Here is a 14,699-nt window from a genome sequence, read left to right as displayed (position 1 = left end):
CATGCCTGTAGTCCCAGCTACTCAAGAGGCTGAGGCAGGAGGATCGCTTGAGCCCAGGAGTTTGAGGTTGCTGTGAGCTAGGCTGATGCCACGGCACTCACTCTAGCCTGGGCAACAAAGTGAGACTCTGTCTCAAAAAAAAAAAAAAAAAACCTTCTGAGAACAGTTTTGATTTTAAAGTAGATTATTCAACAAGAACTTTTCTAGTAGTTTTCACACTGCACTAACATTCCTGTCCAAATCTCCATCCAAAAATAATAAAAACTAAGTCAAGGGGATACAAAACTCTCTCCTTTTTAGTACTGCAGCCAGTCTATATACGAATGTCAGAAAGAGGACCAAGACTCTTCCCCCCAAACACCTGCAGTTTTGCATCTTCACAAAACACCAACTCTGTCCTACTTGGATCATCCTGTTTATTTAATTATTTATATAAATTTTTATAGATAGCCAGGAGGCAATTAGTAGTAACGTAAGATATAAGGTGCATTTTGAGGAGGGGAAAGATTGAACTATAGCTTCTAATCCAATATACCATATATCAGTTTAAAAGTCATACTAATGGGCAGTTAAGTATGCTCTTAGAACATGCCAGGGCTGAGTGATGTAATGAACACAGACATTTACACACAGTGCAACACTTGACTGATGCAAACACTGCTAGCAATCCATGTTCACTCTCAAACTGCTTTCAAACATAGTGATCAAAACATTAGCCTTGCCCTCAACCTAGCACAAACAACAAGCAGCAAATAAAAACTGTGCCTGAAGACAGAGGTAAAAACCGTGGGACATTCAAACCAATTAATAGAGGCACTCAATCAATATTTCATAGCCTGTCTTCCCCTAGGCCCCATCTCCTCACCTGCTTCTGACCTACCTATGCTCTCCAGGTTTGCTAGTCAGCAATATCTTTTTTATTATTATTATTTCAGCATATTATGGGGATACAAATGTTAAGGTTACGTATATTGCCCATGCCGCCTCCCCTCCTCAAGTTAGAGCTTCAAGTGTGACCATCCCCCAAATATTGCACATCTCACTCATTGTGTCTGTATATACCCATCCCCTCCTCCCCCTCCCACCTGCCCAACACCCAATAAATGTTATTCCTATATGTCCACTTAGGTGTTGATCCATTAATAGCAATTTGTTGGTGAGTACATGTGGTGCTTAGTCAGCAATATCTTAAAGAGGGTTTTGGGGCTGAAGCTAACTTATATCACTACCATCTCTTTACTCCAACATGTAGTATTCATCTTAATATGTATAAAAGGACTCATTGTGGTTACTTCTGGTGAATAAAGCATACAGGGCTCTTACTTTTTACTGTGTCAATTTTTAGTACAGTGTATGTTACAAGAATTGTGTATGGCTGCATAATTAAGTGAATATACTATAAACTATTAAACTGCATACTTCAAAATGGGTGAACTGTATAGTATGTAAAAATTACATCTCAACAAATCTGTTTTCAAAAGCAGAGAGACTGATTATTTGCAGGAATACTGAGCACATAAGTAAATATACTGAGGATACTGGAATTGGAGATACTACTATAAGTTCATTGTTTTAATATATCCATAGACTGACATGGAAATAGAGATTTATGTGTCTGTAAATGGAATATACACATTTCCTAGTTCTGTTTGTTGAGTGGGCCTAGAAGCAATAACATCAGTAAGCACACTCAAGATCTTGGTTCCTAAATAGCAGTCCCCACTAAAAGAAACCAAGGCATATTAGAGAAACAGATTCTGGGGGTGGAGTAGGAAAAATACAGGATAGGCCTGGAGCATCCTTTTTGTATAAGAAAGGAAGTTCTCAAAGAATGAAAGAAACACGTGAAAAGGACACAGGAACTAACACAAAGGGCTCCCACAGGCCAAATCCAGATAATGAGTATATAATGAAATAAATAAATGAATGCAGACACCATCTTAGCCAAATAATGAAAGTTACTAGTAGTAACAGAAAAAACTGGCATCACACAACTCCCCCCCGTATGATGCAACGAGAACACTTCTGTGATATTCCCCTCAAAAATGCATAAATCAAAAGGATCACAGACAAATCCAAATAGTAAGGCAGTTTACAAACTGGTCTGTAGCTTTTAAAATATGAAGGTCATGAAGGACAAGGAAAGACTAAAGAGAGAACTAAATGCAGGCCAGGCATGGTGGCTCATGCCTGTAATCCTAGCACTCTGGGAGGCCAAGGCGGGCAGATCACTCAAGGTCAGAAGTTCAAAACCAGTCTGAATAAGAGCGAGACCTCATCTCTACTAAAAAAATAAAAAGAACTTAATTAGCCAACTAAAAATATATAGAAACAATTAGCCAGGCATGGTGGCACATGCCTGTAGTCCCAGCTACTCGGGAGGCTGAGGCAGTAGGATTGTTTGAGCCCTGGAGTTTGAGGTTGCTGTGAGCTAGGCTGACGCCATGGCACTCACTCTAGCCTGGGCAACAAAGTGAGACTCTGTCTCAAAAAATAATAATAATAATCAATGTACAGTGTGATAAGTACAATGCCAACAGCAAAAAGTATTATAAAAACTTAGGTATCTAGATAGAAAATAAGACCAGGAAGGCTTCATCCCTTGAAGTAAGTCTTAAAGGAAGAACTTCCCAAGCAAAGTAAGCAGAGGAAATCATTCTGAGAACTGGACAGCATGTGGCCAGGCTCCTCAAGGTGGTGGATGCTGATGAGGCGTAAAACATGGGGCAGAGTGGTAGAGAACTGGGCAGAGTTAAGCAAGGGCCAGATTATGGGGTTAAGCCACACTAAGAAGTTTCGACATCTTTTTTTTTTTTAGGTAAAGAAGAGTTACTAAAGGCACAAGAGAGACATCATTTGATCTTCATTTTCGATTAGACAACAGAACTGAGAAACAGGCATGGAGGCTGCCATCACAGCCTAGACAAGAAGTGACCAAGGCTGAACTAGGGCAATGGGAATTAGATGGAGGAGAGGAGGACACAAGCCAGAGATTTCCAAATTTTCTTGATTTACAGCACTCTGAGTGTCCCAGTAATTTTTTCACAGCACCCACCAACTCCCCCAAACCTACAATCAGGCTAAACATCAGCACCCTCATTTCTTCTTCTACAGTGATTTTCATGGGGTACTTGCTTTTTATCACAGGAACCACTGAAAACACAGCTTCACAAAGACAGGAAATCATCAAAAGAGATGCAATGATCTCATGTTGAAACTGCAAACTACCTCCAGCTAGTAGTTTGTGGAATGCCTGACAGATATCACTATGTTCCCTTAAAAAATCAAAAACATCCTGCAATGCCCCAGGGTGCCTCAGTTTGGGAGTCACAGCTATAAGCCATATTATGAGGTAAAAATCAGGATGGCCTGAAAACTGACTGGATGTAGGGAGATAAAGAATTACAGAAGAATCAGGGATCGCCCGGGTCTCACTCAGATGTATGGGTGGGTGGTGCAGCTAGCAAGTGGCAAGAACAAACAGGAGAAGATCAGGCTGCAAATTCTTAAGGGGCAACGATGCAAAAGGAAGAAACAATTTTAAGCACGTTCTATTATCTACAAATATTCAAGAACAATCTCTTGTTTAACTTATAGTTTGAGAATTTTATGAAGAATAAATGAAACCTCAGAGGTTTCTCAGAGCTAAATGGAATGAAAGAACATCTTTAAACCACATCACATAAAAATTTTAACAAGTCTCTCACTACTGTAAGATGCTCAGTTTTAACATAAATGGTGTTAAGCACACACAATGTCCCTCTTTCCCCTTATTGAACACTTTTGAAGCAAAGTTAATTGTTAAGTATTTTAAATACTGTTATTCAGGGGCTGATTCTTCCTGTTTTTGGCTCCTCGCTACATGTGAGAATGAGAAAAGCAATATATTCCATTCTGCAGCTGTCTGAAGTTTAAGGAAAGGTTTTAATGAAGGGAGGGAAGGGAATAAGTTAAATTAAAAGCTCCAATTAGATATATCTACAAAACTACTGAGGATGTCTATGTTAATCCTATCATGGATAATCTAAAATCAACTGTTTTGCTCTTTTAAGTGCCTGTGACCAAATCTGTTCCTGAATCACCCACAGTACAGTGATGTGAGGTAATTCAGATGTGTCAGGCCATGAGTGGTTGGGATAAATACATTCACTAAAGCATTTGAAACAGCAACTGTTTCTGGCTAATAAACTGTTACAGTTTGACTCAGGTTGGCTCTGAAAGTTAACACTAGCAACACAGAATCATAAATACTCTTCCCAGCCCCATGCTCTTCAGAAGGGCAGGTCCCATAGGACCTGGCCCTGGCACTCTGGACTGTCCACAGGCTGCTGTGAGTCAACGTGCCTTCTGAAAACTATCAGAGGTTTGGCGTAACAGTGCCAACGTGTATAGAATGCAATAAAAGGAACAAAAGACTCTTTTCCTTGGTCTGCTTTCTTCAGTACCAATCCTATACAACATTAATTTCAAACTGTTAATGTGAGGATAAAGCTGGATTGCTCTGTGCGTAACACTCTTAATCGGTACCATGGAAAAGGCTCACCCTCAAAAGACAGAAGGATTTTCACAACAGCAGAGTTAGTATCACTGAAAAGAGGTCAGCTAACACTAGGAAGCAGTATATACTCAAAAGAGTAATTCTCCCAACAAATTCCTACAGTTCTCAGCTTCCTACATATGTAGCTATTTCAACTGTGATTCACGCAAAGAGAAAATTAAATTTAAAAATGGGAGGGGGAGAACTTCCTGAAAAGTAACTAAGAACACTTACCAAGACACTTGAAAGGTATAACAATGTGACTCTTGCACTGCTTTTTGTCCCTCCGGCACCAGTTGTCAATACTGACTGGTTGATTTGCTTCCATCACATTTGTGATCTGTAGCTCTGGATACATCTGTTAAGGAAGCGAAAACACACACATAAACTGATCTGCAGATGGATATCCACTTGCAAGTAAGGATAAGTGTCTAAGTTTACTCAGCCTCCACCTTTATCCTATATAAATCTAAAGTTCCACTCTGCTACCCTCGGTTTCAACTCAAGTCATCAAGTAAAAAGATACCGTAACTGTTAGTTTTCTTTTGCCAGGTTAAATTTCTGAACACTTTAAAAAGGGAATTTGCAAAAGTAGCAAGATTTTTAGCCCAAAACAAATCCATTAGGTGTCGTTTGCTTGTAAGGTATGTGTAAATCTCTGAGTTTATGAACACTCAAGAGGCAAGTCTACAGAAATGTTAATGAAATTATTAGAATAATACTTGACCCCTGGTCCTATGTATTAGTCTTGGCAAAAAGTTATACCATATTCTTTTCTTTTGGGCCCAAAAGTTGACTCAGACCTAAGATGATCATTTTCAATACTGGTAGCTTTCTATCCGTAAGTAGAAAACACAAGCATACGCGTGACTTGTTTTGCATTCCATCTCCCCAAGGCAAATGGGAAGACAAGAGAACCAGGCTGAACTTGCCAAGCTTCTACAGTATTCCTTCCTTAGAGAACTGAGAGCTCACAGTGCACACAGGCAAAGCCTTTGGGAGGTCTCGATCACACCACACATTTGGAAACAAAAGGCCTGGGGACCCAGCCATTAGCATTTTGGTCTTAGGTCAAAATAGAAGAATGATAGAATATCTATTTCTAAGGTAAATAGGTTCAACCCTGACCCAGAAAAAAAAGTGGTTTTAACTTTCTGGCAACACTCTTACCTCCTGACAGTACTGAAGAACTTCTTCTTTTGTTCCAAAGCAGCTCTTGGTGCCTGTTGGGTCAGGTTCCCATTTCCCAGTCTGGATGTTCACATGCATATTTAACTTCCCACAAAACATTGCAATTTGAGGCTCAGCAACAGCAAATCCTGTTCCAGCATTGGCTGCAAGAGCCTACCAAATGGGAAAAAAATTCCAGGTTTACTCCACAAAGGCTGGCACAAAGACACTTTCATTCATTCAGTGGTGCTTCGACAAAATTGATCTTTTAAAAATCTTTATTATTTACTACTTTTATCTTGATAAACAAATCCTATTTCCAGGAGTTGTACCAGAAAAAACAAAAAAAAAGATCTTTGGACATACACAACCAAAATGAAAGGTCAAGAGGAAATCTAACCCTACACTCCTCCTTTGGGATACTTCTAACTTGACAATCGATAACCCGACTGCAGTCTGCTCTAGTGCAAGCAAATCTACTTTCCATTCCTTCGTATATCAAATCATGAATGTCGAGAATGACTACAGTTCCAATAATTTTAATTTACTGACAAAAGAAAATTTTATTGAGCAACTACTATTTTGCAAAGCAATATGCTAAATGCTTAGGACATAAGAGCAAAAAGTCGTGGCCCACTTTCTTAGGCTCTAATCCACGAGTCAAAACACACACACACACACACACACACGCACACACGAAAGTATGATCACATTCCCAGATGTTCTAAGAAGGAAAAGAACACAATGCTGAAAAAACAAATAAAAAAGGAATCTGACTAGGCTTGTAGGTCATCAGGGAAGCTTCCTGAAGGGAGTGAAATTTGAGCAGCCCTTTAAGCTCCCATGTGGACAGACTGTTGAGATGCTGCAGTAGAGAGATGGTGGAGAGGCATGCAGGGACAAGACTTTATATAGACAAAGGAAGGATTTCAGTCCTTATCATTGGGAGTGTTGAGAAGTTTTAAGCACAAAGTTATTATTTTCAAAATGCAACTCTGATGCTTTCTCTGGCTGGAAGGTAAAGAACCAACTTAAAGGATTAACAAGAATGCATTCAGGGAAACAGTTCAGGAAGCTGGAGTTGCAGTTAAAGAGAGGGATAATGGTAGTTGAGCTAAGATGGTATGGTGGAGAGGGAGGTTGAAGAGATCAGAAAGAGGAAAATGAGCCGGGCGCGGTGGCTCACGCCTGTAATCCTAGCACTCTGGGAGGCTGAGGCAGGCGGATTGCTCGAGGTCAGGAGTTCGAAACCAGCCTGAGCAAGAGCAAGACCCCGTCTCTACTATAAATAGAAAGAAATTAATTGGCCAACTAATGTATATATATATATAATTAGCCGGGCATGGTGGCGCATGCCTGTAGTCCCAGCTACTGGGGAGGCTGAGGCAGAAGGATTGCTTGAGCCCAGGAGTTTGAGGTTGCTGTGAGCTAGGCTGACGCCACGGCACTCACTCTAGCCTGACGCCACGGCACTCACTCTAGCCTGGGCAACAAGCGAGACTCTGTCTCAAAAAAAAAAAAAAAGAAAGAGGAAAATGGGCAAAGATTAGATATGAGGGATGAGGAAGAAGAAGATGTCACATTTGGCTTGCATTACTCAATATGTGATGGCATCATTTATGGAAACGAAACGCTATAAGGGATTTCATGAACAATTTTATCTCATATTGGGTAAAAATCATCTAATATTCTATGAAGTCTTTCTTTGGTCAGTATCACCCTTTTTGTGAAGAGATCTTAACCATTAACAGCTCAGAAATTATAGGTGAGAAATAACATTTAGGAATTATGACAGTAAGGCTCCTGCCAAGTATCATGCACTAGAAAAGCAAACGCACCTCTGCAGCTAGTAGCATGCCATTAGCAACGGTTACAACCATAATGGAGTTTTGTAGTGTCCCATAATGCAAAACTTCTTTCAAAATAAAAATTAAAGTTTTTTTAAAATGTAAAATTTATGTGCAAAGTTTAGATTATATGGTCCATTATGTTATTCTTTTTAAAAAGAGAATAAACATAAGACAGTTTTCCTATTAACAAGAAAGGGTAGCCTTGCCTTTTTAGATATATGGAAAATGTATACTTTTCTAGGCAACTTTCATTTACTTGTGCCGATGAACTACATAGACATGAGTAATCCTCCCAATTAGGAACTTCAATTTGATTTGGAAATATATAATGATCTTTTTCCAAGACAAATTTACCATCCAACATACATTTTGCCTAGGAGCTTTTTAAAATTAGCCTGCTTTCTACTAACATAAGAGAAGGATGCACCAACACTTGTTGGATAGCTGGGAGAAAGCTAATTTGGAATTAAAATGTTGCCAATATCTATCAGGGTTGAAAAACACCTAAATTAAATCCAATGAACAATTAGCACCTTCATTAGAACTGATTGTAGTCCTGCTGTGACAAATAATTACTTATTAAAGTAGAAAGCCCTATACCTTCTGTATAACTGCATATGAAGCAGATGAATGTGAATTCTAGCTTCCTCTAAAGAAGGAAAAAACATTTAAAGGTATCAGTAGAAAGGAACATACACTTATTCATAGGTAATAATCTAATGGTGCTTCATTCAAACAAATCATTAAAAGGTATCAAAGACGTACAAGACAAAAGTGATTATTTTCACAATAAGTTCAAGATGTGTACCAAAAGGCTGACTCTTTTGGCCATGCTTCTTTTTCAATCCGTATGTTAGAATTATGGACAGCTACAAACTTGGATTATGTGAGAAAAAAAATTGGTATATATAGACATAAAGGCAAAGAAGCCCTTGGAACACTTCTGTACCAAAACCAGCACTCTCCCCAAATTCTCTGCTTTCTACTTCAAAAGCGTGGATAGAAATAAATGAAGACAATCAAAGAAGATGTGATAAATATGTAGTAGGATGGTGTAACTGCAGTTTCAGATTATGAATTTTAAATCATTATAACTAGGCTGAAACACATTTTTATTAATCAAAATAGGAACCATTACAATCAATACATTTTTGCCAATGACAAATAAGCTCGTTTATCACTGTATCATAAAAATTCGTGCTTTGGGATTCGAGGAACTCTTGGAAAGCACTTTCTGCATCCTGCTGGTTGTGGAAGTGTTTTCCCTACAAAAAGTTGTCGAGATGCTTGAAGAAGCAGGAGTCAGTTGGCAAGGTCAGGCGCATATGGTGGATGAGGCAAAACTTCGTAGGCCAATTCACTCAATTTTTGAAGCGTTGGTTGGTCGTCGTGGAGAAGAACTGGGCCCTTTCTGTTGCCCAATGCTGGCTGCAGGCATTGCAGTTTTCAGTGCATTTCAACTATTTGCTGAGCATACTTCTCAGATGTAATGGTTTCGCTGGGATTTAGAAAGATGTAGTGGATCAGACTGGCAGCAGACCACCAAATAGTGACCAGACCCTTTTTTGGTGCAAGTTTGGTTTTGAGAAGTGCTTTAGAGCTTCTTCTCAGTCCAACCGCTAAGCTGGTCATCATTGGTTATCACATAAAATCCACTTTTCATCACAGGTCACAATCCGATCTAGAAATGGTTCATTGTTCCATACAATAAGACAGCACTTCAAAATGACAATTTTTTTGATTTTCAGTAAGCTCATGAAGTACCCACTTATCAAACTTCTTCACCTTTCCAATTTGCTTCAAACGCCAAATGACCACAGAACGGTCGATGTTGAGTTCTTTAGCAACTTCTCATGTAGTTGTAAGAGGATCATCTTCAAAGACTGCTCTCAAGTGGTCGCTGTCAACTTCTGATGGCTGCCCACTACACTCACTCCTCATCTTCGAGGCTCTCGTCTCCTTTGCAAAACTTCTTGAACCACCACTGCACTATACATTTGTTAGCAGTTCCTGGGCCAAATGCATTGTTGATGTTGTGAATTGTTTCCCCTGCTTTATGACCCATTTTGAACTGAAATAAGAAAATCACTGGAATTTGCTTTTGGTCTAACATCATTTCCATAGTCTAAAATAAATGTAAAATAAACAGCAGGTAATAAGTCAATAGCAAAAAAACATAAAGCAAGAAATGCGCATTCAAATGATGTATAACATAACATCTATTTAAGAATGCATTCCAATATCAAACGGCAAATTTCAATGCTAAAACTACAATTACTTTTGCACCAACCTAATACATTAGAAAGCCAAACTAACAGTTCAAAAGGATCATTGTTTCCTAAACCTATTATAAATTAACTGCCAACACAGTTAAATCCGCAATGTTTCCTAAATTCTATGGTCTTGTATATTTTAACATTAAAAGCAGATACTAAACAAACAGGATTTCAGGTACGGTATATGATCTATCAGAAGTACAGAGTGGGGGAAGGAACCATTACCCCTTGATTCCAAAAATGAATACAGATAAGAAACAATGTCAATTAGTTAAGTGAGATCACCCAAGCCACAGCCAAGGAGTGGGCAGTCTTAGTGAAGGCAGCCACTTATCAGCACCAAAGATTATGTTCCACATGTTACTCATTATGGCTGTTGGCTAAAAGACCACAAGAGATCCAAGTGTATAAATATTCAGTTTATGGGTCAACCACTTAGGTCAACACCTCAGTGGTAAGTGCATTTGATCTCTGAGCTAAGATGGTCAGCACTGCCTTCCCCAAAGAGAATCTAAAGTACCAGAGGTTAAAGCAACAGGAAGAGGCAGCTAAACAGCAACAGATCCTCACATCAGCTACCACCAAGAAAAAGTACAGTAACTGGAATCAATCCAGACAGCTAATATGCTGTAGTGAATCACTTTTGAGTTCAGAAAGATTAATCCTGTGGTCATAAGAGACTCTCAAGAAGGTATCATCTGAAATATAAAAAGCCTCTGTGGACCATGTCTAGGAATCAACTAATCAAACATGCCCCCAACCTTACCTAGAATAGATAATTTTTTCTGTAATATTTGTACTTCTCTGAAAATGCTCTTATTTAATGTGCCCTCCATTTCCTTCAGCACACTCTGTGCCTTGATCCATTACATCAACATATAAATCAATCTGTTTCCTAATCTAACATGTTACAAATGGGATTTCACTGCCAAGTCAGCACTTCTGATATCCTGTGAACCTGGAATCCTCTACGAAAGAAATTAATGCCTCGTGCATTGGCACTTAAGCTGATACTTGTGATCTATGCACATTGCAGCATTTTTAAGGCTTTGAAAACAAATTGCATCAGTTGTTTTCCTAACCCAGTGCTTCCATTTTACTTAATAATTCATTCTTAAAAAGAAGTTCCATTTTATTAATTTGGCTCAGGGAAGAGTTTATCTATCCAAGGACAGAAATTCAACTTGGTAAAAAGTGCTTCTAGCAACTTGGTTGAAAACCTGAAGTGGCTTAAAGCAATAAATATGTAAATCTAAATCTAAACCTGAACCTACTTTAAATTGGGACCTTTAATCAATCACCACCTCAAAAAATGTAATAGGCCCACCTAAGCCTACCTCCCTTCACAGAGCTGCTCAGGACCAAGGGCTGCCCTCCCACTGCAAAGCAAATGAGTACACCCAGGTATCTCTTTCCTCACTGAAGGTCCTGCCCCAGCATCAAATCTGGCACCAGGGCTTGTGAAAGTGCCTGACATAGAGGGAACATTTTCCAAAATGAAGGGTTTGATCCTACTACTGGGAAAATCATGTTTCACTGAATGGGAAGGCGCTGCCTTATAGACACTTAGGTGTTCAAGTTTCACCCTGCAAAGGCAAGTTAACACAATTCTAGTTCTGATAAACACAAAATGAAGCAGGCCCAGCCAGTTACCATTGCACACTAGTGATGGTAAAAGGTATAACACACTTTTTTACTCAAAGACCTTTTTTAAAGAAAAAAGTCAGTAAAAGGACAATCTATTAAAAGATTTGAAGATCCTATATACTGTTTTTATTCCTGTTTGCTCTGGTGCTAAATGGCACTTTCATTATTCATAAATTATTATTATTATTATTATTATTATTATTGAAACAGAGTCTCACTCTGTTGCCCGGGCTAGAGTGCCGTAGCGTCAGCCTAGCTCACAGCAACCTCAAACTCCTGGGCTCAAACAATCCTTCTGCTTCAGCTTCCCGAGTAGCTACAGGCATGCACCACCATGCCCAGCTAATTTTTTCTATTTTTGGTAGAGACGGGGTCTTGCTTTTGCTCAGGCTGGTTTCAAACTCCTGACCTTGAGCTATCCACCCGCCTCAGCCTCCCAGAGTGCTAGGATTACAGGCGTGAGCCACGCTGCCCGGCCAAGTTTTTGTTTTAAATCCTGTTCATTATGTGTCTGGATTTCAATCTGGAGTACATGATTTCAATCTTAAGAGTCTAAAAGAGAGGACACTTTTAGGTAGGGCAATTAGTAAGTATAATCAGAGTAGGCTCAATACCTGAAAAGTGTATTATTTATTCCGAACACATAGGCACATATCCTAATGTAGTAAAGCCCCATGTGTACACATTTTCAATTTTATTTCTCTGCAATGTGAAGACTATTACAATTCTGACCCAGAGCCTATAAGAAATTCCATGTGTCTTAGTGTCAAAAGAGTAACTGCAGTTTGGAACCTTTAGAGTATCTTTTTTCGGCAGCAGAGAAGTGAAGCTTTGAATTTTAAAATATTCACACTTCAAACATTTCAAACCACTAGTTAATAAAATAGCAGGATTCTTGTTAAGCATTTTCCAGTTTTAGCAGCAAAATGAGAAAACCTGTTCTTAAAAGTGACAGTTTACATTACACCAATGGAAAATTCTTGGCTTTCTATTTACATTTGAACTTAATTCTAATTAAAAACTGGTGATTTAGGTGCAGAGGAAAAACTCCAAGTGTAAAAAGCCATTATTCTTACATTGACATATGCCAGCTGTTGGGTATTATGTTCATAGGCAGTAATCTATACAATAATCCCTGCTTTTATTAGAGCTTCAAATCTTAAAGTATAAATGAGGTGTCATTTCCAAAACTGAAAATGGTTTAGGCTGTCTCCAAGGCTTTCTATAGGAACATGGTAAACTGTCCATCTGGATTACCCTGGTAAGCATCCAGGCACCATAATTTAATAGATGTCCATCTTTCAGTATGTGTCTCTGAGGTGAGAGCTAAGAGACTTTTATAAAGAAAGTTACTGAAGTTCGCAACCAGCCTGAGCAAGAGCGAGACCCTGTCTCTACTATAAATAGAAAGAAATTAATTGGCCAGCTAAAAATATATAGAAAAAATTAGCCAGGCATCGTGGCGCATGCCTGTAGTCCCAGCTACTCGGGAGGCTGAAGCAGGAGGATCACTTGAGCCCAGGAGTTTGAGGTTGCTGTGAGCTAGGCTGACGCCACGGCATTCTAGCCCGGGCAACAGAGTGAGACTCTGTCTCAAAAAAAAAAAAAAAAGAAAGTAAGTTACTGAAAGTACACAACTACATAAATTAATTTTTATGTAAAAAACAAAGATGCAGAACAGTGTTTACAGACATAAAGTTCTCAAGTGGACAAGTTCTTCACCAGTCCGTGTATTTCTTTCCAATTGCCCATTATAAAATAGGAAGTCTAAGAAATTTATTTCCATGCGTAGGAGACACTAGGGACTGGCCTTGGCCAACCATTAGTCTTCCCTTTGCTCTACTAACCTCAGAGGAAGACGAAGAGCATGGCTCTGAGAGAGAGACAAACCATGACTGAGTTCCACCTCCTCAGTGACTAGCTGTGCCACCTTTGCCAGGTCACTTAACCTCCCTGGCCCTCAGTTTCCTCATCTATAAAATGATGACAGTACTACTAACTGCACATCATAGTGCTGCTCTGAGATTTAAAGTGTTTGAAAAACCGCTTGTCACATACAAGAAGCTCTTCAAGCAATGGTGCCTATTATTGTCAGGCTTTAATTTCTTTATCTATGAAACAGGACTACTAACATAGCTATTCCTCACAGCCTGTTGTGGGGATTAAATTAAGACAATGCACAGAAGCACTACTGCTGCACAGCAAGCACACGTTAAGATTGTTATCATTGGGCTGGCTCCTGAAGATCTGACTCTAGCTGCAGTTACACAGAACTGGGGCTTAAATCATAGGGGCACAAGGAAAGAGCACATCAAGCCCCCAACATGACTAGCCAACCTTCCCAAATTCAGGATTGCATGAAATGGGCTTTTTTTTTCCCAGCATCTTATGGGGATACAAATGTTAAGGTTATATATATTGCCCTTGCCCCCCCTCCCCCTTCGAGTCAGAGCCTCAAGCGAGTCCATCCCCAAGTTGGTGCGCATCACATTCATTATGTGTGTATATGCCCATTCCCTCCCTCCGCCAACCTGACCGACACCCGATAAATGTTATTCCTATATGCCCACTTAGGTGTTGATCAGTTAATACCAATTTGCTGGTGAGTACATGTGGTGCTTATGAAATGGGTTTAAAAGAATGCACATTCCTTCTCCACCTATTAAATATGGACATGCATAAGGCAGGTTGCATTAATGCTCCATATTTTCCAGGAATTCAGTTACCAAATGTTTACATGAGCAATGTAATACCACTGCACCATTTAAAAGAAAATTGCTGAGAGTTGCTGGCTCCTGGCTCTGGTCCAGCTTCCAGGGCTAGGAAGTGAGGTCAAGATGAATCTCCAGTTACTACTAAGACACTTCTGTGACCAAAAGAACACTAGTAAGTTATTTCTATAAATTTGTTTTCTTGATGGACATTCCCTCTATGTATAATAAATAAGATATCTACCATATTAACTTTGGACTTCTGTTCACACTATAACAGATAGAACTCTATTTTCCTAAAACTCTGAATGCATGGGAAACATGGCTTGAAAACAAATACAGCTTCCTTACTGAATCAGACTTCACTCTGACTGCAGAGCAAAGCAGTCATTTATCATACTTTGCAAGACATGCTAACTGCAGAGGTCAGGAAACTAGGAGGCCTGAGTATTAAAATAAGATCATCTAAATGGTGTAAACTTGGGCTTAACCTTTGAACTCATTGGCC

General features: G+C 39.3%; 1 protein-coding gene across 4 annotated transcripts in view; it reads right to left on the bottom strand.

The window, feature by feature from the left end:
- The window catches only part of APLP2 (amyloid beta precursor like protein 2), a 75,198-nt gene that overhangs the window by 29,912 nt on the left and 30,587 nt on the right, over positions 1-14,699 (bottom strand). For all 4 annotated transcript variants that reach the window (XM_012783332.3, XM_012783330.2, XM_012783331.2 and 1 more), the window contains exons 2-3: positions 5,708-5,881; positions 4,772-4,895 (exon numbers count right to left, since the gene is read on the bottom strand). In XM_012783332.3, coding sequence (XP_012638786.2) covers positions 4,772-4,895; positions 5,708-5,881 — 298 coding nt within the window. The remainder of the gene's footprint in view (positions 1-4,771; positions 4,896-5,707; positions 5,882-14,699) is intronic.

The sequence above is a fragment of the Microcebus murinus genome, chromosome 4 (genome assembly GCF_040939455.1).
Source record: "Microcebus murinus isolate Inina chromosome 4, M.murinus_Inina_mat1.0, whole genome shotgun sequence".
NCBI lineage: Eukaryota > Metazoa > Chordata > Mammalia > Primates > Cheirogaleidae > Microcebus > Microcebus murinus.
This window is presented reverse-complemented; position numbering and strand designations above follow the sequence as displayed.